General features: G+C 46.4%; 1 protein-coding gene across 4 annotated transcripts in view; it reads right to left on the bottom strand.

Annotated features, from left to right (window-relative positions):
* FRMD6 (FERM domain containing 6) overlaps positions 1 to 22,645 on the bottom strand; it is a 40,984-nt gene extending 18,339 nt beyond the window's left edge. Inside the window, exons 1-8 of one of the 4 annotated variants that reach the window (XM_032964850.2) lie at positions 22,434 to 22,645; positions 17,014 to 17,392; positions 10,300 to 10,390; positions 9,250 to 9,329; positions 7,778 to 7,854; positions 6,285 to 6,471; positions 4,573 to 4,728; positions 3,309 to 3,374 (exon numbers count right to left, since the gene is read on the bottom strand). In XM_032964850.2, the coding sequence (XP_032820741.2) occupies positions 3,309 to 3,374; positions 4,573 to 4,728; positions 6,285 to 6,471; positions 7,778 to 7,854; positions 9,250 to 9,329; positions 10,300 to 10,390; positions 17,014 to 17,115 (759 nt within the window). In that variant the 5' untranslated portion in view covers positions 17,116 to 17,392; positions 22,434 to 22,645. The other 3 variants (XM_032964852.2, XM_032964851.2, XM_076071447.1) reach the window with 3 other exon arrangements.
* Positions 22,646 to 24,126: the final 1,481 nt, after the last annotated feature.

Raw genomic sequence — 24,126 nt, 5'->3', positions numbered from 1 at the left:
TGCCCCGTGTAGCCTTTAACAGACTGCTGGGGTAAGTTGTTAGCGAGCACCCATAATGGCCAGCATGGTGCACGAAGGGGTGGTATGGCCAACACCATGTACATAGATTGACCTGTGCCAAGCTTGGTGCATTTACAAACGAGCACTGCGAGACCCGCATGAAGGCGACAGCAGAGGCGTACCGGGGTGGGGGGGGGAAGAGGGAGTGCGGTCATTTGACTCCAGAACCCAAATCATTTTTTTTTGACATCCATCGTAAGGTCATTGACCATTTTAGAAATCTGTAATGTGTTATAAATTTTGATTTAAAGCTTTCGTGACTGCAGGGATTCATATTCTTGGTTCTTTCGGTAAAGTCACGTAGAAGGGATGATTGCTTGTGTTGCAGTCGAAACGTCGTGAGAATTTTATTGTTTTATATTTTTATTATTTTATTGTTTCCCTTCTACGTAACTTTACCGAAAGAACCAAGAATATGTTATAAATTGTAAATAAGTAATGCCTCATTCTTGATGAATACCTCTTATTAGAAACATTTAACAAAATAAAAATGAAAACTTAATTTACAGGCAATCAATATCGTTTCCTGAAATTAATGACTCTGCACTGCCGTTGAAACAATTTCCCCCCTCCAAATTGTTCAGCTGGGTGCGCCAGGGGTGATACCGCCACACAAGCGATGGGCATTTGGCAAAATAACTCATGACCAGAGCTGATGTATTTCCGGCTGCCAAGCCATCATAATTGCACATGGGGGACCAATAACGTGCAGATATGGGGAAAGGTAAGATACAACTTGCCAAGAGCAGGGAGTTTGGCCTGCAGGAAACCAATTAAGTCTCACTGAAGCAGATTAATTCTGAATCGTGAGTTATCCTGGAGAACATCGTACTCAGATTGTAAATGTTGTGGCTTGGCTCTCCAACACACCGGTGTGCTGTATTAGTGACGAATTGGCATGTCCTGTTTACGTGACCCTTGCTAGTTGGCTGTGTCGGGTGGTGGCGAGTTTTATCGACACATTTATATATTTACGCGATCTAACCCAAAACTAAAAACACCCCTCTATTATGGATGATATTGGTCACGAAAGCCTACGTGTTAAACAGATATCCGATGAGCTATCGAGCTCTATTCATCACAAATATACAGCATGAAGATGATACTTAAATTCAAATGATAAAAACAGGTTTTGTTTGGAAAAAAAACCTTGTAATGCAAAGCAATCGTAAAAATAAACTAAAACTCTTAATTAGTCAAATAGTGGATGAGGGGTTACCCGTGCTGTGTCGGTCACGGGGGGTTGTCACCACCCTGACTAGTGAAGACTGAACCAGAGGAAAAGCACTGGTCTAGTTGACTGTGGCCTAATCCTATGGTAAGCAGAGTGTGATAAATGGGGAAAATAATTTGTAGACATAACTGACAAATCCTCGAATGAGTTCGCCTGGAATTTGTTTTTCGGGTGACAGGTGCCGCTCCAAAGAGATTTTCGTGATTTACTCTGCAGAGTCTAAGAACATATGGCCATATCTCATAGCGAGGTGGCATTACAAAAATGGATTATAGCTTCAATCGTGCAGATCTTTTGAGCGATATCCCGTTGTGTGCGATTTTTCTCTGGGTGCTCAACTGTCTTTCCACGTGCCAAACAGGCAAACATTCATGAACAGCATTGGGAAAATATCCACAATGTGCAGGGCTCCCAGAAAAATAAAAAAATACACTTTTATTGAGATTCAGTGAGATTCCCCTGGGTAAATAACAGACATTTTAATCATTATTGTTATGATGCTGCCATGGTTGCAATGGTTAGCACTGGACTTGCAAGCCAGAGGTTGCCGGTTCGATTCCATCATCCGGCGCGGCAGTTGAAACAATGGTGGGAGGGGGGGGCGAGTTTCTCCAATCGCGCCCCAACGCCTTTGTCCATCCAGCAGTGGAAATGGGTTCTCCACAGTTGGTTGGACCGGCAGATATGTGGCCAGTGTGGAGGAGTAGGCCAAATACTCTCTAGAGGGGTTCTCTAAAGCTCCATCTATTGGAGGCCCTCCCTGTCAGCAGTGTCTTGAGAAAGCAAATCGCAGGGCTGCATCTTTACCTTTTGACCTTTTATTATTGTTGTAACGGAAGACTCTCATAAAAAAAAAAACGCTGCTGTGATAGAAGTTGGACCAATGAACAGCAGCAAGAGGTCACAATGAGCATTTCCCAAAAGGTGTGTGAGAAACGGACAAAATCCAATCCATTCATCAAGTAGGCATTGGTTAATCTGGCATCAATCTGAACGGACTGCACTCGGCTGAGACAGCATCCTTTCTAACGCGACACACGTTGCGTTGTCACTGGAGAGACCCAAGGTATTTCATCCCTTAAGATGAAAATAGAGCTGTTTACACCGATGCCAAGCATTATTGATGAATATCATGTTGCTCCACAAGGCAGGCTAGGAATGCCTGGCCCGAGAGAAATTCCACCGGCTCATGCCGTCGTGGCTACACACACGCGACTCGCGTTCCAAAACTATATTCACCGACGAATTCATATTTATAGACTCGTTAATGTGGGCGCAACAAAGCAACCTTTGGTCTAAAAGAACTCTCCAGAAAGACTAAACAAAGGCCTCTGAGAACGCAGTCAGCTGTCCGTGGGGGTCCAGACATGAAAGGGTCAAACTGTAAACATAAGAATGCTGACATGCCCCAACGAAACTCTAGACTGGTGAGAACACCAGAGACAGTTTAAAACTCACAACCGTTTTGCCAAAGCGGTAGTAAACAACAAAATGTGACCAACATGTGAACGCACTGTATGTGCTATATATATATGTTTTGTGGATAATATTTCTTTTGAAATGTTATCCGGGGTTTATATAAACCGACCTTACCGCTCCAAATCAAAACCAGTAACAGCCACGAAAAATATAAATTCCACATTTTCCACGCCGCTGTTGCTAAAATCAAGGCCAGTGTCCGGTGAACAGGCGAATGTCTGAGATAAATACATTAGCCCCCTGCACTGACCCCACTTCGTATATTTTCATTGCACATTATAGAGGTTCACTTTACATAGACTCTCTACCATTCAACCACCCTGGGCCCACACACCCTCGCACTATATAAACTACCACCATGGATTTAAAAAAAAAATATTACAAAAAACCGCCCTGGCTCAGTCCCAGCTTTATTCAATATTTTCACTGCAGCCAAGTCCGCACCACGGTGTTGAAGATTTGTTGATATTCTTTTCGGGGTTCCATTGAATGGAGTGTTTGGGTAGGGGTTGAACCTGCTGTGTTAGGCACTGACCTGGTAAATCTGGAGACCTTTAAGAGTCAATCCTAACAGCAAAGTGGGTTCATCGTCTTTCTTCTCCTGGTGGAATGAGACAAAGACAAAGTGTAGACTTCAGCAGACTGTTAGGGCAAGTGCTGTTAGCGGGCACCTATGAAGGCTGGCATGGCACACGAGGGAGTGGGTGGCCAATTCCATGCCCGGCCACTTTGTCTCGCAGTGGTGATGTTTTCACACCACACCAGCTGAACGATCGCTCCAGAATGAGAATACACAAAACATTACAGCATATGGTATTAATTAATAGGACGCCACTGTATTAAAATCAACAACATATAAATGGAATCAATATAAAAACAAAATGGAGCACCAACATCATTGAAAACAGTGAATATTTATTCACAACGCTTTAGTCTTCTGTCGTGCAAGTTTGAAAAGAATTGCCGAAAAAACGCATTCAAACGTGAGGTCAACAAAGATTGCGTACACGGGGGAAACACAAGCATATAAATGCATACGTGTGACTGACATATCAAATACTGATGGCGAACAGATAGACACAAAAGACCCCCGTATAGCCTTAACAGACTGTAGAAGCCAGTGCTGTCAGCGAGCACCTACGAGGAAACACGCACAGAAACAAAAGGGTAGGCAGGCAAGAAGACAGGCGGGACAAAAAAACACAAGACAACAGACAAACAGAAGTGGATGACACACGACAGGCAGCCGGCCAAATGCAGAGGCAAAAAATATTGACCAACATTCAGACACAGGAAGACCCATACACTCACAAGCAGCTCGGCAGAAATCCCACACGCAGCAATGAGAGGCAAAAAGTGCAAATATGCAAATAGAGGCAGGCAGACAAATAAACAGACGAAGCACCAAACTAACACAATCAAATTTCCCCGTATAGCCTGAATAGACTTTTGGGACAAGTGTGGTTTAGCTAGCACCTCATGAAGGCCGGCACAGCACATGAGGGGGTGGGATGGTCAGAACCACGCCTGGTCATCTTTTCCTCCTCAGTAGCGATGTTTACACACTGCACCAGACATTAATTTGAGGCTGAGTTGGCCTAGGGAAGACCCAGGACCGGTTCAGAAAATCGTCACAGGTGTTGGCCTATGAGCGGGAATAGAACTGGGGTCGCTGGGGTCGCTGGGGTCGCTGGGTTCGTAGCGCAGCGCGTCAACCGCTGCACTAGCACTCCTCGCAACTAACACGCACACACACACACAAACAAGCAGGCAGATACACAGGCACAGCAATGACCAACCTTGAAGAGGGCATAGAAGTGCACGGGCACATCCTCGAGTCTCGCCGCCTCGCGGATGTAGCATAGCTGGCTCTCGTTGGCAGACATTCCGGCCTGATCCTGGTGCATGGCTGGCACGTGCCTCACGATGTAGTCGCCGCCGCGCTTCTTGATGACCTACAAAAGGGAGGGTGCGGAGCCGAGAGGGTCAGTCAAGGGGACAGCACAGCACTTGCCGGCCCGAGAGGGTCAGGGGACAGCACGGCACTCAGAGGGCCGAGAGGGTCAAGGGGACAGCACGGCACCCAAGGGGCCGAGAGGGTCAGGGGACAGCACGGCACTCGCGGAGCCGAGAGGGTCAGGGGACAGCACAGCACTCGCCGGCCCGAGAGGGTCAGGGGACAGCACGGCACCCAAGGGGCCGAGAGGGTCAGGGGACAGCACGGCACTCAGAGGGCCGAGAGGGTCAGGGGACAGCACAGCACTCGCTGGCTCGAGCGGGTCAAGGGACAGCACGGCACCCAAGGGGCCGAGAGGGTCAGGGGACAGCACGGCACTCAGAGGGCCGAGAGGGTCAAGGGGACAGCACGGCACCCAAGGGGCCGAGAGGGTCAAGGGGACAGCACGGCACTCAGAGGGCCGAGAGGGTCAAGGGGACAGCACGGCACCCAAGGGGCCGAGAGGGTCAGGGGATAGCACGGCACCCAAGGGGCCGAGAGGGTCAAGGGGACAGCACGGCACCCAAGGGGCCGAGAGGGTCAAGGGGACAGCACGGCACTCAGAGGGCCGAGAGGGTCAGTCAGGGGGACAGCACGGCACTCAGAGGGCCGAGCGGGTCAGGGGACAGCACGGCACTCAGAGGGCCAAGAGGGTCAAGGGGACAGCACGGCACTCAGAGGGCCAAGAGGGTCAAGGGGACAGCACGGCACTCAGAGGGCCAAGAGGGTCAAGGGGACAGCACAGCACTTACGCCACACCTCGAGATGAGCAAGCAGATCCCGTCGTTACACCACTAACTGTGGTGCAGATAAAGTGGCTGCGTGGCTGAGGGGGTCACAGTGCTGAACTGGCAATGCTGACAACCTGGGTTCAAATTCGGGTTTAAGTTGAGCCTCAAAAACGCAGCTCCTAGTAAAGTCCAGGTCGCTCGTTAGGTTAATACAAAGCGCTGAGATAGCACCACCGAGATCCAAGGTTCAAATCCAGAATCAGAATATTTATTTATCCTGGAGGAATTTGATGAGCTCTAAAGCTCTTTTTGCACAGAAGTCTAGTAGCGGTGGGTCAGCACATTACAACAAATACAAATTCCAGCCACCTACAATGAAACCATATCTCAAAGTGTCGCTGAGTTTATGGTCTCAGCCCAGTCACCAATGACCCATCATAGTTAAATGTGGTCTTCCAAATAATTTAGCTCTTCGATTTGAAAATTGCAGTTGTATTCCCCTCTGTATCCCTAATGTGGATAAAGAGGTCTAATGAAGCGACTTCAGAAATAACAAAGCTTTAGATGTAAATCAGACGGCCCTGAACACGCAGCCTGGTCCATCCAGCAACATCATGACCGGTGCTTGGCTGTTTGGGTTGCATCTGAATTCCTATAAACACTTGATGAAAGGACTCCACCACCCAAAACTTTTCACACGGCAAAAACCGATCGTATATTTTTCACAAAGGGCGGAACTGACTGTGTGTGGACGCGAGCCAGCAGAGGAGCACAAAGCACCTACCCATGCTGGGAAGTACGCCTCTGGCTGGAAGTAGCGGCCCTGGTGCCTGGAAGGCCGGAAGTCCCCCAGGTCGGCCTGCAGGGCGTGCGCCGCGAGTAGGAAGTACGCCTCCTCCCGTAGGGCGCACTGCGAGCTCAGCACCTGGCTCTTCAGGTGGTTGTAGTAGTAGAAGCGTGCCACCCTGTCACTGCGCAATACCCGCCGAGCAAAACCACCCAAGCAACACGCAGACACACACACAGGTCGTGAGTACACAATGTGTCCGCGTGCATCTATGCGCGCTGGCAGCTTTCTTACTCTGAAAAGAGTTCCTGACGAAGCTTCCACCGCCTGGAGCGAAACATTAAACATCATTCCAAACAAGACACAGCACAACCTAAAGACATGGCAGAGAGCTGTTCAACAGCAATAACAACAACAATCGCAATTCGTCACCAAGTGGCGATGACGTCTCCACGGCACTTATGCCAGGCTATGTGCCTGGCACATAGCAGGGCCACGTGAAATGTCGAATGCCAACTGGCAGGTCACGGAACAGACCCAGGTGCCATTAGTTGACTGAATGAGATGACTGGCAGGTGCACCAGCTGTGCCCTCAACTGTGCCAATTTCTGTGCTTTAGCTGCCCGACGCTCCACTCGTTGTTGTGAGCGTTGCTTCTCTGCCCTCCATTGTTGCTGGAGGGCGACTGCCTCCAACTGCCCAGGAGCGTCCCTCCTTCTTTCACAGAGGCCGATCTTGACACCAATGGTACCAGTCATTAGCCAGTCCACTCAACAGCAGAAGCGCAAACACCTCTGCAATAGTAATGTCACACAATTACACACCTCCACCTACATCGCCGCTGATAATTAAAATGCACTCCCAAAAGACTATGTGCAAATATGAGGAAGCGGCATTATATATTTCATTTTCACATTTATACGTTAATATTCTCCACAAACTCTCCTAGAGATTATGTTGTATTAAATTAAGGGACAGCATTGGCAATGACACACCAGCACAAGTAAATAATGCAGTCCATGTTTCATGCAATTTAAATCAGTTTACTCAAAATTGGGTGCAGTAATCATCGCACTGCACTATGAATCCAGCGACCCCCACGGCAATTTGACATATTGTCACAATTCAACATTTGCGATTACATCCTCTAAATTATTTAATTGCAAGCACTGCATGGATGACATTTAATGGCAATTTTCAGATTCTTAGCCCTTCTAGACAACAAGACTCCTTTGTAAAGATGACCGATTGTATGTGTTAGAAATAAACGTACATATTGGCAAGCAGAAAGTGGGGAGCATGTCCGAAAAGATGACCACAGAAGAGATGGAGCAATGAGATCAGTTCATGTGCAGCAGCATCAGCAGCAGCTGTGATGAATTGTTGCATCGCAGGACCACGAGAGATGGCGACGACTTGGAGAGGCCTTTATGGTTAGCGACGATAGACTGCACAAACTCACAGATGGAGACTCACAAAGCCAAAGTTACCTGATCAGCTTTCCGTTCTCAACGTAGTATTGCACTCGGAAGTGAATGTTGAAGGGCGGCCCAAAGTGGTCAATCCCCTGCAAAGAAGAGAGGTACTTTCAGACAGCGTGGGCAAGACAAGAGCCCCTCACCCACCACTCACTCACTAACAAAGACCTCCAAATAGCCGTTATGGGGGGGAGTGGTGGCACAGTGGTTTGCCCACTCAGCTCTGAACCTGCTTAACTTGTGTTCGATTCTCAGCCACAGCCAACATCAGAGGCAAGCAATACCTAAACCAGTTCTGGGTCCTCCCTCTTCAACTCCCACCGACCAGAGTGAAGTATGGTCAAACCATGACTGAGACAGTGTGGGGAGGGCTTCATTCAGCAGTCGGGCTGTATATTATTACTCATTATATTCATAGCTATGACGTACTTCCAGGACAAGTGATTTTAACACGTAGGCTTTTGCGACCAATATCATCCAAAAGAGGTTTTTGGGTTAGATCGCGTAAATTACGAGATCTAACCCAAAAAACTCTATTATGGAGGGCAAGTGATGTTTGCAGTACATAATGCAGGGAGTGTGGTCAACATCACACCCGGCCACCTTTGTCTCCCCATTGGCGATATTTTACACACTCTGCCAGGTCGTCATTTAAAACAAAGATCCACCCTGTAACCTTGAGAAGACTGTGGTTTTCACACCTGATGATGATTGCTTGTGTTGCAGTCGAAACGTCGTGATAATTTTATTGTGTTATATTTTTATTATTTTATTGTTTCCCTTCTACGTGACTTTACCGGAAGAATCAAGAATATGAATCCCTGCAGTCACAAAAGCTTTAAATAAAAACTTGAAAAAACTGTTGGGGCAAGTGCTGTAAGAGAGCCTCTATGAAGGCCCAACATGACACATGAGGTGGTGAGTGGCCAACACCACACCCAGCCGCCTTTGTCTCCCCAGTTCTGATGTTTTAACACGACACCAGGGACACATTTAAGGCCGATTCAACCTCAGAGAAGCCCAGGACCAGTTCAGATAATTGTCACTGGTGTTGGTCGTGGGTGGGAAATCAAACAGAGACCACAGGGTTCACAACGAACTGCACTAACCACTGCACTACCGCTCGCCACGCACACTCGAACACACACACACACATAGCCGCTGTCACTTCCACAACGAACATCAGAATCCAATTAATCACGGCCCAAGCGTAATGCTTTTAAAACTCAATGACCAGTTGCATTTTGGTCACGCAGCAGGGATGTTTTTTAATGCTCGTTTATTTATTTATTTACCTACTTCGACGAGGTGGGGGTGGGTGCTCATTCAGTCGGGTGCTCAATGCTCTTTTTCTACTGTGTTTTTTTTTCTTTCCTCTGGCTGTTTCTGTTTTCTCTCTCTCTCTCTCACTCTCTTCCGCAGCCTTTTGAAGTGAGAGCCATTGTGACGCTGTCAGCGCGCTGGGTGGGTGAGTGTGTGCTCACCCTGCTGGCTTCTTTCTTCCACTCCTTGGGGCAGTACTTGGTTAGCTTCTGCTCAAGGTCCATGAAAATGTGTTCATTGTCTGCACAAAGAGGGTGGGAGGACGGAAAGCGCCGAGTTGCCCAAATCGATAGCGCAACGCAGCACGTCTTCATTCTGCGCGACGCCCGCTATGGGCAGCATATTGCACGCACGCGACAGCCCGTGTGTGTTGACTGGACTTCCTGTAATCTTGTGCCCCCCCCACCCCCGCCCCTGAATCAACCCGTGTAAAATCCCGTTATCCTCCGAAACTTTCCACGTACAAGGAATTGACCTGGAAGTGTTGGCACATTCATAGTAGTGTCCGCGTTCAACCCGGCGCTTTACCACTCGGACACGCATGCTTTGCGCGGAAATACAAGGACAATGCGACGCCACTCTCACGCTCCCCCAACACATCAAATCGCATCAGAGGCGTTTCGTTTCGCAAAGCAAATGGCCATTGTGCACACACGGTACTTCTGGTGATAAACGCATCGCCAAATAATTTGTTCACCAACTCACGGGCCAAGCAGGCGTTGTGCTTTACTTCGATGCTCACAAGCCCGGCTCCCCGGCCTCACCAAGCTGCACTGATGAGTGCAGTGAAGTATGGTGAAATAACCTCTCCCATGCCCCCGCAAGGCATGGAAAGGCATTCATCCAGCAGTAAATGGACGAGGTGGCTGTGCACACCCATGCACGGATGAAGCTAACATGTGTGATGCGCCCATCACAGTTTCGTGGTCTCTGGGCGGTCAGAGACCACAAAACCTGGAACAAGTTACCTGCAGATGTTCGGGATCCATCCTTGAGTACGAGCCAGTTTTTCAACAGACTTTAAAAGCAGTGTTGTTAAAAAAAAAGATGACTACTATACGAGATGAGCGAGCATTCGTGATGGACTGGACTCACAAGAGCATGTGATAACAAGCGCTCGGTCATCCTTTCTTACGAATACCAAGTCGGTGGTGTTCATGTTGTAGTCATGCCGTGTTCATGCGAACGAATGAAAGGATTTGAGAACCTACTTGTCAGAACGCTGAGCCCAAAGAAATTGGGGTCCTTCAGCTTGAGGAGGTCGCACACCTGGGAGAAGAGCTCTCGGCAGGTAGTCTTTACCTGGTGCAAAAGACAAAGATCCCCCATATAGCCTTAACAGACTGTTAGAGCAAGTGCTGTTAGCGAGCAGCACCTATGAAGGCCAGCAAAACAGATGAGGGGATGGGTGGCCAGCACCACACCCGGCAACATTTGTCTCCCTAGTTGCGATCTTACACACCACACCAGGTACTCAGTTGAGGGTGATTCGACCTATGGGAGGCCCAGGACCAGTTCAGATAATGAATCGTCACTGGTGTTGACCATGATCGGGTCGTCGGGTTCGAGTTGCCGGGTTCGCAGCGGAGCGAGCTAACCACTACACCGTCACTCCCCACATATACATGTACCAACACACTCTTCCTGACACATTTAAACAAACATCACGATAGACATATCCACACATATGTATGTGTGTAGAATTTATTTCGCACCATAAGTAGCCAAGCTTGCTAATCGGAGGTGCGGAGGAAGGACAACAGACTGAACACAAAAAGCAGTTTCTAAAGAAATGAGTTTTAAATCTCAATAAAAAATGTATTATAGTATCCAGATACACACCAACACACACCATTTAGATACACCCCATTACACAAACAGATATACACATTCAGATACACACATCCCGACTATGTGATATGCATGTCTGTGTATATCTGAATATGGTGTGTGTGTGTGGAGATTTTCTGAAATGGTTCTGGGCCTCTCCGACTCAGCCTTAAATTAGTACCTGGTGTAGTGTATAAACATCGTCACTAGGGAGACAAAGGCGGCCGAGAATTGTGCTGGCTACCCATCCCTTCATGTGCCATACCGGCTTTTAGAGGTGGTCACTTACAGCACTATCCCCAAAGACTATTGAGGCTATACGGGGGGACGCTATCTTGTCTTGATATATGTCTATAGGAACATGGTATGTCTCTGGATGTGTGTTGGTGTGTATCTGAATTTGTGTTGGTGTGTATCTGGATGTTATATTATTAGTTAATTATTACCTCTATTATGGATTATATTATGTTTGTTTACCCAGAAAGCCTCATTCAGTCTCAGGATACTGCCACATTTTTTGCATCTTGACAACCATACTGAGTGACATACATACCCGCAAAGAGAACGCAGCTTTCATTGCGACCCATCATTATTTCCCAGAATGCAACACGTTTTATTGCGTTTCTCATTACAACTGAAGTAGAGAAACAACTAGAAATGTCCCTATCGCACAAGCTATCCCCGCCCCCACCAATAAACCTCAGGATCTCAGGTCAATTCCCCCTCTGAGTAAAAACTGCAAGAGAATTTAAAACCAAGGTCTGGCGTTTTTACTCCCCACTATTGCCAATTCAATTGCAGGCCCTCTGACTAAACATTAACGGAATGTATGAAAGCACGTGTCGCACACCCACTAACCAGTGGGAAGGGGGAGGGTTAAATTTCTACAATAGACTACATAAGCAGCATGCTACCTGGGATGTGAATGGTGGAATTTCACTTCACTGCAGTAGCGCGCAAAGCCGTTGAACAAATCACGGTGCAAGAAACATGTTGCTCATCGATCTATTGTAGCAATTCAATGCCAGTCAGGCCTATGCACTGGCCAGTGGCATAGCTATCCAGTGTGCAGGTGGTGCAATGACACACAGAGGGGCCCGTGAGTCAGAGGGCGGCCCAGGCAATGGGCTTCAAAGAGGAAGGGGGATACTGGGCAGGGTCGGAGCTCATTCAATTAATTGCATGAGGGCCTACGCGGAAGCACAGTAAACCACTGGAACTGACTTATAATTAGCTTTTTAAAAATACAAAATCAATAAACGATTTATCAAAATAACTTTAACAATTACATATTGAATGTGATATGGATGCGGGGGGGGGGGGCTCATTGGAAGATTCCAAGAATGCACCACGACAGAGGTTATGAACCAGAGGCATGCATTTCAAATGTGGCATGCAAGACACCCAAACTCCCGAACATGCCAGTGGCCTTTTATGCAAACCGATAGGCATGTCCAAATGCATTTACAACGTGACACGTATACTTCCACACACACAATGTGCACACAAGCTGCATTTCATCGTAGCATCAAAATTATGGTTGCTGATGTCGGTTTTGGAAGAGTTATCAATACATTGCACGCAAAAATTCGATAATTCGATATTATTTGTTTGCCGAACGTATACGAATGTCCAATGACAGATGTAAAAGTACTGCCGTGTGTGTGTCTGTCTTTGTGTCTGTTGGCCGTACCACACGAGGGCTGACGACAGCTGCTGCCGACTGGTCCTCGTTGAAACGTGCCGAGTGGTTTGAATGTTCGCACATGCCAGTCGGTTCAATAGTTACTAAAATTGAACTGGGTTCCACCATCAGTTCTCGGGTTTTTAGAATGTATTCTAAAAATGTATGGTTTTTAGAATGTATTCTAAAAACTATCATCGAATAATCAATAAGCAATTTCCCATCCGACTGCTAATTATACCATTTTACCTGTTTAATCCATTGGTCAAACATCATTAATGTAATTCTTACATTAAACTAGTGACCCTTAAGAGCTATGGGATGTATCAGTGATGTATTGAAAATCACAGTATTATAGGAACATCATCAGCTATGATTAATCGGTAGCTGAATCAAGACCTCACCAAACAGTTAGCCAATCTCTAACAATCCTGCAATGTAACAACACCACCTGAACACGAGCTGATTTTATGGCTCCATCACCCTCGTAATAAGTAATCTGGGACAAGTTCCAGTCCTTGGCTGCCACTCCTGTCATCCCCTAGAGACAATTTCTGTTTAGGAATCAGCATGCACTACAGTCATTGTGAGCTGGACAAATTCCACATGGAAGTGTGAATCGATCTGTAGATGTGTGCAATGTTTATTAAAGAGTGTGGTACAAGAGGAAAAGTGTTGTAAGATTGATTGACATGGGGATACGGGATGTCTGTGACCCACAAAAGGCATGAGGTTTCCCTTCTGAGGCCAATGTATTAATACATGGAGCATGCAAAAAACTGGGCTTACGTTTTTTAGAACGGATATTAATTTTCACCGTCCACTTTTGCACTTGGGCAAATAATTTATGAGAAGAGGTGAAGAGCGCTAAGCAGTATATCATTTCGGTTCTCCTGCTGGGAAAAAAAAACCTCTCCTTCATATTATGAAGCCAATTAAAACAAAACACAACGTAGCATAATAATTATATATATTTTAATTACATGCACATTTAATCGGATTCCAAAAAGTGGACCGTGTAATTTTGGAAAGATATTTAATTTGGACGTTTCATCCGTCATACAAAGTCCCCAGATATAATAGCATTCCCTGCAGCATGGCTGATTATATTTCTGGCTGATAGGGCTCCACACTAGTGCCATTAATCCCGATTACTTTAACAAAATTCTGGCCCCAACATCCATTCTGCATCCAGCAGATTGCACTCATTTCAATCATTTTGACGATTGCCTTCAAAAGCTCGGCCAACAAAATCACGTTTTTTTTCTTCATGAAACTGAAGATGCCCTTGGCACCTCAGAGTTACGGGCATTTACGTCCCTGAAATATTGTGCGTGTTATAAATTGCATTGTTATTGTTATTAAACGTGCCCTATATTCCCCAGATGCGAGACATTTTCCCGTCGTCCTCATTAATTATACTTTACTACACCCGGCTTCGCCCGGGACTTGGATTCACCACGCCCAGCCGCCTTTGTCTCCCCAGTGGCAATGCTCACACACCACACCAGTTACTCGTTTGAGGCTGAGTCGACCTAGGGGATAATCGTCACCGGTGGTGTCCGTGAGCAGGAATCGAACTCGGGTCGCCGGGTTCGTAGCGCAGCGCGCTAACCACTACACTACCGCTCTCCCCACACACACGTGCGCGCGTCCATAGGTACACATACACGCGCTTGCTGCAGACACACAACTTTCAGGGTGCGTACGGCAGCAGTAAACGACTCAAATAATAAAGCAATGCTGCGCGAAGAACGCCTTAGACCTGCAACACATTTGTATGGCACTTTACCCGTGGAGGGTTGGGGGGGTGCGTGACATCAGCAGAAACACTGCGTTACGCTTCCGCATACGGGTGACATGACAGATGTGACGTCACAGCTCACTTGCCGTGGTGCAAATATATATGCATTATTATGCCCACCCCCCCAAAAAAAATACAAAACTTTATTTTTATAATTTTTGCATGGTGTACAGTCTGGAAAGTACCCACATGGCAAATTTTAAGTTTGTTGCATGTCGGGAAGTATGCTAAGCATTTTGAACAATCACACATAATCACAAATTTCCCTTTTATATATACAGTAGATGACTTAACGATGCTAATATTTAAGGAAAGTCAAAACATTAATTTATTTTTCTGGAATGTGTTACTCCACTAAAATACAGCGTTAATAACAATAAATAATCCATATTTGTTTTTGAGTTGGGTTAGTTAGTTTAATGTCAAAATTTGTGTCATTGACCCTCCACCACCCAACAAAGATGTTATTAACACATGCCAATATATTTCTAGCATTAGATTTTTCATTACTGAATTCAAAATTTAAATATGACGTTGCGTTCAAACTGCTTTAAGCTCCATTAGGTAGTGAACTCGTAAACTGAGGATGCTTAAGAACCACATTCTCCACAGAAGTCATAAGCAGGTGGGCATCACTCAATCAAAAAGATGGGGTCCACAGAGACTTGCACGACTGGACCAGTAAAAACGTACACGTGCGTGTACAGCTCTGCAGTCAATTAATTACTGGATGAGGGCCTCCGCACGCTGTGCGGGCCGTGGGAGTTCTTTAATCATACTTCACCACGCCGGTCAGTACGGCTTGAAGGCAGGGGAGGACACAAGCACAGCACGACAAGAGATTCTGCCACACTGCCCTCTGGGACGCTCGCCACGTAAGCTTATTCCCCGCAGCCTCCGATGACAACTTGGCGTGCACAAATAAAATATATCGCTCGTGATTGGAAGCAACCACGGCGAGGGCACCGATCATCATTGAGCAGACCTCGCCGGAGTGTTCAGCCACCCGTGAAAATGCACACAGCTCACTTCCCGCGAGTAAGACCTCGGCGTGCCAAGACGTGTTTGGCAACGGCGGCGCGGGGTATTGAAGGGACAGTGGTGGGTGGCTGCCGCCGTCTTCCCCCCCCCCCGCCCCGCACACAGTCCCAAGCCAAGCCTTGACTGGCAATTAGATCTTCGTTTTGGATGCAGCACTTTGTGAAGTGGGCTTGCCGCCGTGGGGTAACGGTTGGCTCGTCAGTTCAATTTAGTCGAACTGGCCGTGGCAGTTTAAACAATGGGGAAAGTTTCTTAAATTCACCCCGCACCTCCACCCAGTAGGATAAATGGGTACGTGAGTTAGTTTATCATGTTGTGGGGTGTAGAGTAGTCAGCCAAAATACCCTCGATAGGAGGCTCTTCTACAAGCAGTGGAATGAGTAGCCATTGCAGGACTGCACACTTACTTTGACTGGGTAGTCTGCTTCTATACAAGCTCACCGAGATATGGTACTGTTGCATCGGTCTGAAAGTTTTTACAGCAACTGTGCTACACATGTAGTGTATGTGTTGGCAGCAATTGGTGTGCACATTTATGGGAGATTTTAGCTGTGAATGCATGCAAATGTTGTGTTGTATGTACGTATATGTTGAACTTATTTTGCACCGTACGTAGTCAACTGTGATATTTATTACCAAGAAAAGACAATGTAGGCGATCGCTCAGTCTCATAGCTCGTGAAATGAGAGTTAACGCTCGATTATCTGTCGACAGCATATTACCCCGGTTGCAAAATAACAGCTGTTGACAAATTAAAAATATAATATATCCGAATTAATAGCTTCTCCTTATTTGTTGTTGATCAGTACACAGTACCCAGGTAATCATGGCCACATCGGCAAGTAAACCGATTAGAGTACTTTAAAAGGTAACAATAAATAGATGACCCCTTATTTGTATTCAGACTCATTTACATGTCTCGATAGGTTTACGTAGCCGTGATTTTGAGCTATGTAATTTTGAGATGAACCCCAAGCAACATGGCACAATCCAAAAATGCACCGGTCAGATAATTTACATATGTTATGCATTATCTGTGTTTTTGTTTAGCTGCACCACAACCCTTTCTTCCCTCTGCATTATGCCAGATAATGACTCTCCAAATGGGGCGTTTGGGTTGTACCGGGTAACAAATGTTTAGGATCATCGTGCCGATCCTGGATAAGCTCCGAGCACGAGGAGTGAGACATCAGACAACCGTGCCAAACAGCTCGCGGCAACAACCAGAAAAGATATCGAAGAGCTGAGCAGCACAACCGTAACAGCCTACACGCTAGTTTGACTGCACAAAACAGCCCTCTCTTCCAACGCATAGGCTTACGACTATGCCGGCTCACGACTCTGCTTCATTTACATTCGTTTTGCATTGTGCGTGATTTTGTTTTCTCCGGGCCACCCATTCTTCGTTCCTCCCACCCATTATCCTGGATAACCGAGTGATGATTGTACACAACTGCCACCTATTCTGAATCCTGGGCTCACTATCGCGCGTGCGTGCGTGTGTGCATGCGTGCCACTGGGTGCTCTGTGACTGCAGCGGTGGTGGGGTGGGGGGGATGAGCTCACGGGGATGATGATGGAGAGATCGTCGCCGGTGGGCAGCAGCACTCGGACTCTCCTCCTTTCCTGCATCCTGCGGTTGTTCTGGAAACCCAAGCGTCCACTCATGGCTCAGGGGAAACACTCGGCAAGGGGGCCCAGTGGGGAGGGGGTTGGGGAGAGGGGGTCACAGGGAGCTTGCCCAACCCCTCCCCTTGAGATTTCTAAACTCGCCTTTCACTGAACCCTCCCCTCCACTACCACCCCCCTGCCTCAAAAACCACTCCACGACAGACACACGCAGCTTGTCCGTCCGTCCGGGGTTTGAGATTTGCTGCCGCAGAGTGATCGGGGCCTCAAGGTCCACCAACGTGGGGCCGCCAAGCCGTCAGCAGCGCCATCGCATCTGCGGACAGAACGCATTCGCTTAACATTTGCCAAAAGCCATGATAATAACACGATGAATGATTTACAGCCCTTGTCAATGAATTGCTGGATGAATAGCTTCCCAAGTCATGTTGTGTTTGATTCTACTTCACCACGTTGGTCAGCGCAGGGTTGGTGAAGGGGCAGAAGGCTCACGACTGTTTCAGATATCACTGGTCACTGATATTAGCCGTGGCCATGAATTGAACTCACCGAGTAAATAGCATTGTGCACACAATCCATATATATTAGGAGTTTTTTAAATGTTAAGCAATTAATGTCCACCTGTGTAATATTTAGAGGGTGTTTTTTAATCCTTGTTTGAGATTTATTCATAAGCTGCTCACAGCTGATTACAGTACATCATATTCCCATTTGACAGTGGGTGCTATGATAGCGTTTGAATTAATTTAGCTCAGGACCGGCTTGCCTGCAAGATTAGCGTAGTCTCAAAGCCACCCTTGCACAGCAGTCATACGTTGTTATTATTTTGATCTTGAGCATTCACCCGTGACATTTCATTTTGCCTTCTGCATGTCGGTGATAATGGCAGTTTTGGTTCAATGAAACATATCTTCATAGGACATTTTATGTAGCCAGGGTGGGATTATTGTTATGGTTGGAAAAACATCTACAATGGTCTTGAAAACCCACCGTAGATCTAAATGTAGTTCCAGAAAAAAGTCGAAAGAGAAAATGGGTTTTCATGAGGCTGCGTTGCAAACTTATATTCATGTACACATTCTGACATTAATTTAGCATGACTTTATCCTGTGTAGAGTTATATTTACAATAATAGAACTCAAATCTGCTACTTTATGTTTTTTTTATGAGATGGAGAAGTGGTGCAGTCGTTAACGTGCCGTAATATGAACCTGGTGAGCCGAGTAAGATTCCGCTGCCACGGTAAACAGACGTGCCACATGATATCTGAACCAGTCCTGGGTATATTCCACATGTATCAACTGGCAATGACCAGCCACGGTGAAGTATGGTTAAACAAATCCCGTAACCAACACAGCATGGCAAGACTTTCATCAAGCAGCAGCTTCACAAAGGGCCTGTAGTTAATGTCGCGATTATTAAACACCAACTCTCAATTGCTGTATACAATTGAGCTTCATATACTAAGATAGTAATCCTTCATATAACTGTAAAGCATTTAATAGCACGGTAAATTTATAAGACATAGCCCGTACTAATCTGTATATCCTGCAGGGTTTATATTTGCCAAATAAATCAGATTGAAAATTACAAAACAACTTTCATTCGGCAACAACAATAACAACAACAACCGCCATTCGCCATTAAGTGGCGGTGACGTCACCACGGTGCTTGTGGAAGGCTGGGTGCACGTTAAGGCCACCGTGAAGTGTCGAACGCCCGTTGGCAGGTCACGAGGCAGACCCAGGTGTCATGGGTTGACTGAGATGACTGGCCGATGCACCACCTGTGCCCCCTACTGTGCCATTTCATTCGGCACACACACACACACTGCTGCCCCTTCTCAAAACATCTCGCCACACTCCACTACTCAAAGCCATAATCTCACCTCCAACCTTTAATAAGATGAACTATCAGCCTCAAATATCTTTCAAAAGCATAGTATTAATATTTATTTTTCTAAAGTGCATGCAGGGGGGCGGTGCGGGGGGTTAGTCCGGACACAATGTCGACTGTATGCTCCCCCCAGCATAAAAGGAAATTCCACAAATTCTCCGAGCTGAAAGACATTGGATACTGTCTCCGCAATACAATTGCCGCTTGTTGCACGCCTTCCTGGCCACCGCGACGTATCATCGCTGAGATGAACTGCGTAAGTCACCGAAGCCATCCCAGCACACAATTAGCGGTTAAGTAGAAGCCTCGGACACACTGGCTGGTATATATATATAACTTTGTTGAGAAAGTTGCCCGGATCTAATTCCACAGACGTAGATTGTTTTTGTTGCTGTAACGTTTTCATACTCTGCTCCTTTTTGGCAGCACAGTCTACTCCACTTTGCTTTTGTTTGGACTTTTTAGCATGGGAGTGCTCATGTCGCTTTTAGCTTGCGGAGCAATATGCTGATTTACAAATAAAGCATTGGTTATTTTTATGTACTTTATTCAGGGGCATTTTTTTTAAGGTTAATGTAAAAGGTGCAGCCCTGAAATGACTTACACACACCACTGCTGAAGGAAGGGTCTCCACAAGATGGAATTAAAGGGTCCCCCTATTGAAAAAGGTGTTTGGCATACTATTCCACCGTGGCCGGGCATCTTGGCAGAGGTGCGAGTACCCACCACTCACCCCACCACACGTGACCGGAAAATCAATGAACTGTGGTGTTACCCATTTACACTGGCGGGAAGAAACGTGCACCATTGTTTCAACTGCCACGGCGCGCCCAACGAGATCGAACAAAACTGTCAACCTCTTGATTCCAAACGCCAGCGTTGCTCACAATGACACTACAGCAACGTCAAATTGCGAGGGTAGAGGCACTCAAATTGAATGGATGGTTTGCAGGGAAGTGTTCTCAGCTTTTGTTTTCTGGGAATGTTGGCCAAAGGTTTTTGGAAAACACAGACATTCACAGATTCTGATAATCCAACACAGGAAACACCCCAAGAGAATGGCCTGAACCAATGCACATCAGTGGATGGGATCAAGATTTGGCTGCTGCAGGGCTTAACTGCGCTCGGCCCTTAACAAACTGGGATGCTAAAATAATAATCACAGTTCTGGGAAGGATATTTGTGTCCCACACAGCCCTTGTTTATCTCAAAATCTTACAATCAGATAGCAGTACCATTATAAATAGTAAACAAACTTTGAAAGGCATTTTTCAAACCACAAGCTTAATTAAAAAAAGATGTCTTTGGCTAGAAAAAAAAACACTCTACAGGATAGGTTGGAAAAAACTGCAATGTAAACTATTCCTAATTGCTCACACGTATAAATAACGGCTGTAATCATGGATTGCACACGAGACCGGACCAAACCTATTTCATAACAAGATGCTCAAAAGATACCTCCTCCCTTTTGGCAAAAACTTAAAACATTTAAGCTGGGGGGTCTCACGGGGGGGGGGGGGGTTTGTCGGACTACAAACCCCCTAGTTAGACCCATCTTGAAAGTTCCATCTTAATTGTATCAGGCTATTTAATTATATTGCAATTCATCGGAGTGAAGCAGTTATTGGCACACTGCGCTCTGAAACCCGACAGCTGACGAGTGATGTCTCAACTGGTCTTGAGCCAACAACCTTAAACAACTTGCACTAACCAGCGTGGTGACGTAAACTATACAACTATAAACATTTGTATTTTATCAGGTAAGGCCCACTGAGCTATATGTAGCTCTTTTTCAGAAGCGACCTGGCCACAAATTATAGCTCAACAAAGCGGCTTATCACGTGGAAATTAATAGCAGCCAAATACTGTAAACCCATGTTTCTAAATGTGGAGGGAAAAACCGGAGGAGAGAGAAAAATCCACGCGACCACAGGCGTCAGGGTCGGGATCAAACCGACGACTTCCCGTATACCAGGCGAGATAGTTAACATCTCGCCACCGTGGCACCCAAAAATTCGATCAAACAGTCCTCGCGGCCGACATGACATGTCGTAGACATTCATTCAACAGTGTATTTAGAAAACTGTAAATTATTGTCATGGTTGCAATAAGAGGAGCTATGACTTTAAACAAATAAACCATTATAATTTTGCACGTAATTTATGACATCTATAAACCATTTGATAATCCTCCGTATACAGTAACAGTGCGGATACAATTACAGAACTCTTCTCACGAGCAATGATGCCGTGTTTATCATCGTTTGCAAGTTGACGCCACGAATTCAAATAAAGCAGATGGGGTCCTGAGCTGTGGAACTCCTCACAGGAAATTGCTGGAATTTTTCCCAAATCACAGAGAACAGAGCCTCAGCACAACCACCACATCCAATACGAAACTTTTTTTTTCCACTCTCTCCATTTTAATACCCGAGTGGAGCCCTAAAAAAAAAACCCACAGATTTCAGCAATACTGTGCTGTAACCACGTCGAACATATTAACGAATTGCGATTGCCTTTAAAAATCGGGGATTATCGGGAAACAAGGGTTGATGCTGATTGAATGTGATGCCCGTTAGAGCAGCAAATCCTGGCTTTAGGGCTGCAAACAAAACCGCCCCGTGGAGTTACACAGATGGCTAAATATCTCGGCGTGAGACTCGGGGATAGTTTCTGCGGCAGGGGAGAGTTTTTAATCCCCCCCCCCCCCAGAATGTTCATTCTCAAATTAAAAAACCAAAGTGGCAAATTTTAAAAAGAAAAAATACATACACACAAAAGATAAAGATTCCACCCCCCCACCTCTATAGCCTCAACCGACGTTTCGGGCAAGTGCTGTTAGCGAGTAGCACCTATAAAGGTCGGCACGACACACGAGGGGGTGTCCTGGCCAGGACCACTCCCGGCCGCCTTTGTCTTCCCAGTGGCGGTGTTTACCCACCGCACCGGAGAGGGCCCTGGACAGCCGCCGCTGTGGTTGGTGGCCGTGAGACGGGAATCTCTAACTCGGGTCCGCCGGGGTACAGAGTGCGAAACGCGACAACCACGACACAACCACACACACACAACGACAACGTCTCGTCAAATAATCTGTTCGTCGCGTCATTTACACTCATGACGGGAGGTTTCTGTCTCGCTCGCTCGCTCCGTCGCACTCGGGCATCGTGTCGTGACATTTGAATAAAAGAGCAACATTCGTAACAAACAAAAACAAATCACAGCCGAAACGCACCGAGACCGCTACCCACCGCCCCAACGCTTTGATTCCATTTGCTTCATTTTCCTTTCAAAAGTCGCCCCAGCTCTCTCTTTCTCTCTCTCTCGCTCACTTCACTTCGTCCTTCTTGTATCTACACAACTTGCGAACAAACACTTCTTCTCCACGGCGCGACAATGAGCGAGCGAACCGCGGCCGCCGCCCCGTTACACGAGGAGAGTTGTGCGCGATAAAAAAAGACTCACGGGTCGCGAAGAACGAAGACGTTTCCGCTCGTCTGTAAGGATACAAGGGGGGGGGAGGCAGCCTCCTTACACTTCTCGTCACGACCACCACCACCACCAACCAAACAACCCCCCCCCCCTGTCACGTCGCCATCCTCGTGGCAGAACCCGAACCACGCGCGAGCCTCTCCTCTGGCCGCTTCGCGCTGCGCGCAGCGTCTCGGGATCGGTCCATTATCGACCGCAGATGGAGGGGTGTTGCGCGCGCGCGCGTTTTCACAAGTGGGTTCGTCGTTCACGTGCCAGGGAACACAACAAAAGTGCCCCCCCCCCCCCCGAAAAAAAAGCCGAAGCTTTTACTTGGGAATGTATTTCATGTTGGCGATTTAAAAAAAAAAAACATTTTTTTTAATCGTACGCTTCGTACACAAGTGAATTGTTATTTGTGTAAACGGAAGGCGACGGAGATTATTCGTACTCAGAGTGAGTGTGTGTGTTTTTCCTTCCCCGTGCATTCGGTGTTTATGAACACATGGTACGGTCTTGGGAAGAAGAAACTCCGAGCATAACACTGGCGACGCGCGTGTGTGTGTGTGCGTGAGTCTCAGAGAATAAAGCGAATAACGTTCCGGTGAACTTAATGTTGTTGTTGTTGTTTTTTTACAGCTAACATAAGCAATAAAAAATGCTCAGGTCAAAGGGAAATATCTCGGCGTCTTTATATGCCAAGAGACACCCAGGTAGCACGGGCAGGAGGGAGGTAAAGCATGACAAGTCTCACTCGGTGGAGTCCCTTTTAACGAACGGGCTTTGTGAGTGAGATTGAGCCGAGAGTGTGGCGCCGGTGATGGAACAGATCAGGCCACACTGCTGCTGCTACTACTCATCAGAAGCCAGGAGGGGGGCTTCAGGAATTGTCACCAAGGTGGAATCTTGAGCAGTGGCGAAGCGTTTTGATTTTGGTGGCGTTTTAGTTTGATGTGCTCGGTTTTTTTTCCCCGCCCTCGCTTGTAATTTTTGCCACTTAGGATTATTTATTCGTTAGTATTCATGATTTGTCCCTTTGTGCTGCAAAATTTTTGCTTTATTTTTACGTATCTATTTACGTTTTATTCTTTGCCCCATATTTCCGAAGTTTAAAACTTTTTTTTTTATTATCGTAACATTCACTTTTTGATTTGTATAGCTTTCTCATTGTTATTCTCATTCACAATATTGTTAACTATTGTAAAATGTTTAAGATACCTTATTCGTTACGAGTCTACCTTTGTAAGAAAAAAAGGTGGTGCAATTGGCCTACAAATATGGTGCATTGAAAAAAAAACTATCCCTTCGTCAATCCACCATTGGTTAAAGGCCTACCCTTGCTACATCATTCAAAGGGGTTGTTTGACCATACTTTACCACACTCTGTTGGTGATGGGAAGGCCCCTACACTGGTTAATATAATCGCTCGTGACTGATGCAAGCCGTGGCGAGGAATCTAACTCGGGACACCGGTTTAAGAGTGCAAAACACAAACTCAATGTGAGCAAAGCAAATCATGAAACAACAAAAAAAACATTCCTTCCCTCTTTAAATAATTATTATATTAACAGCACCACAGCCACCACCGTTATAATTGTTAAGTATTACAGTTGGGTCAATGCATTTCAGATAATTTCCCTCGGTTTTCTTCACAGCCTAGAGAATCTGTTTCAAGGAAAGCTGCGGT

The sequence above is a fragment of the Petromyzon marinus genome, chromosome 33 (assembly GCF_048934315.1).
Source record: "Petromyzon marinus isolate PM22_M1 ecotype Great Lakes invasive population chromosome 33, UKy_Petmar_22M1.pri1.0, whole genome shotgun sequence".
Lineage (NCBI taxonomy): Eukaryota > Metazoa > Chordata > Hyperoartia > Petromyzontiformes > Petromyzontidae > Petromyzon > Petromyzon marinus.
Note: the sequence above shows the minus strand (reverse complement) of the source record. Positions and strands in the feature narration are given on the sequence as shown.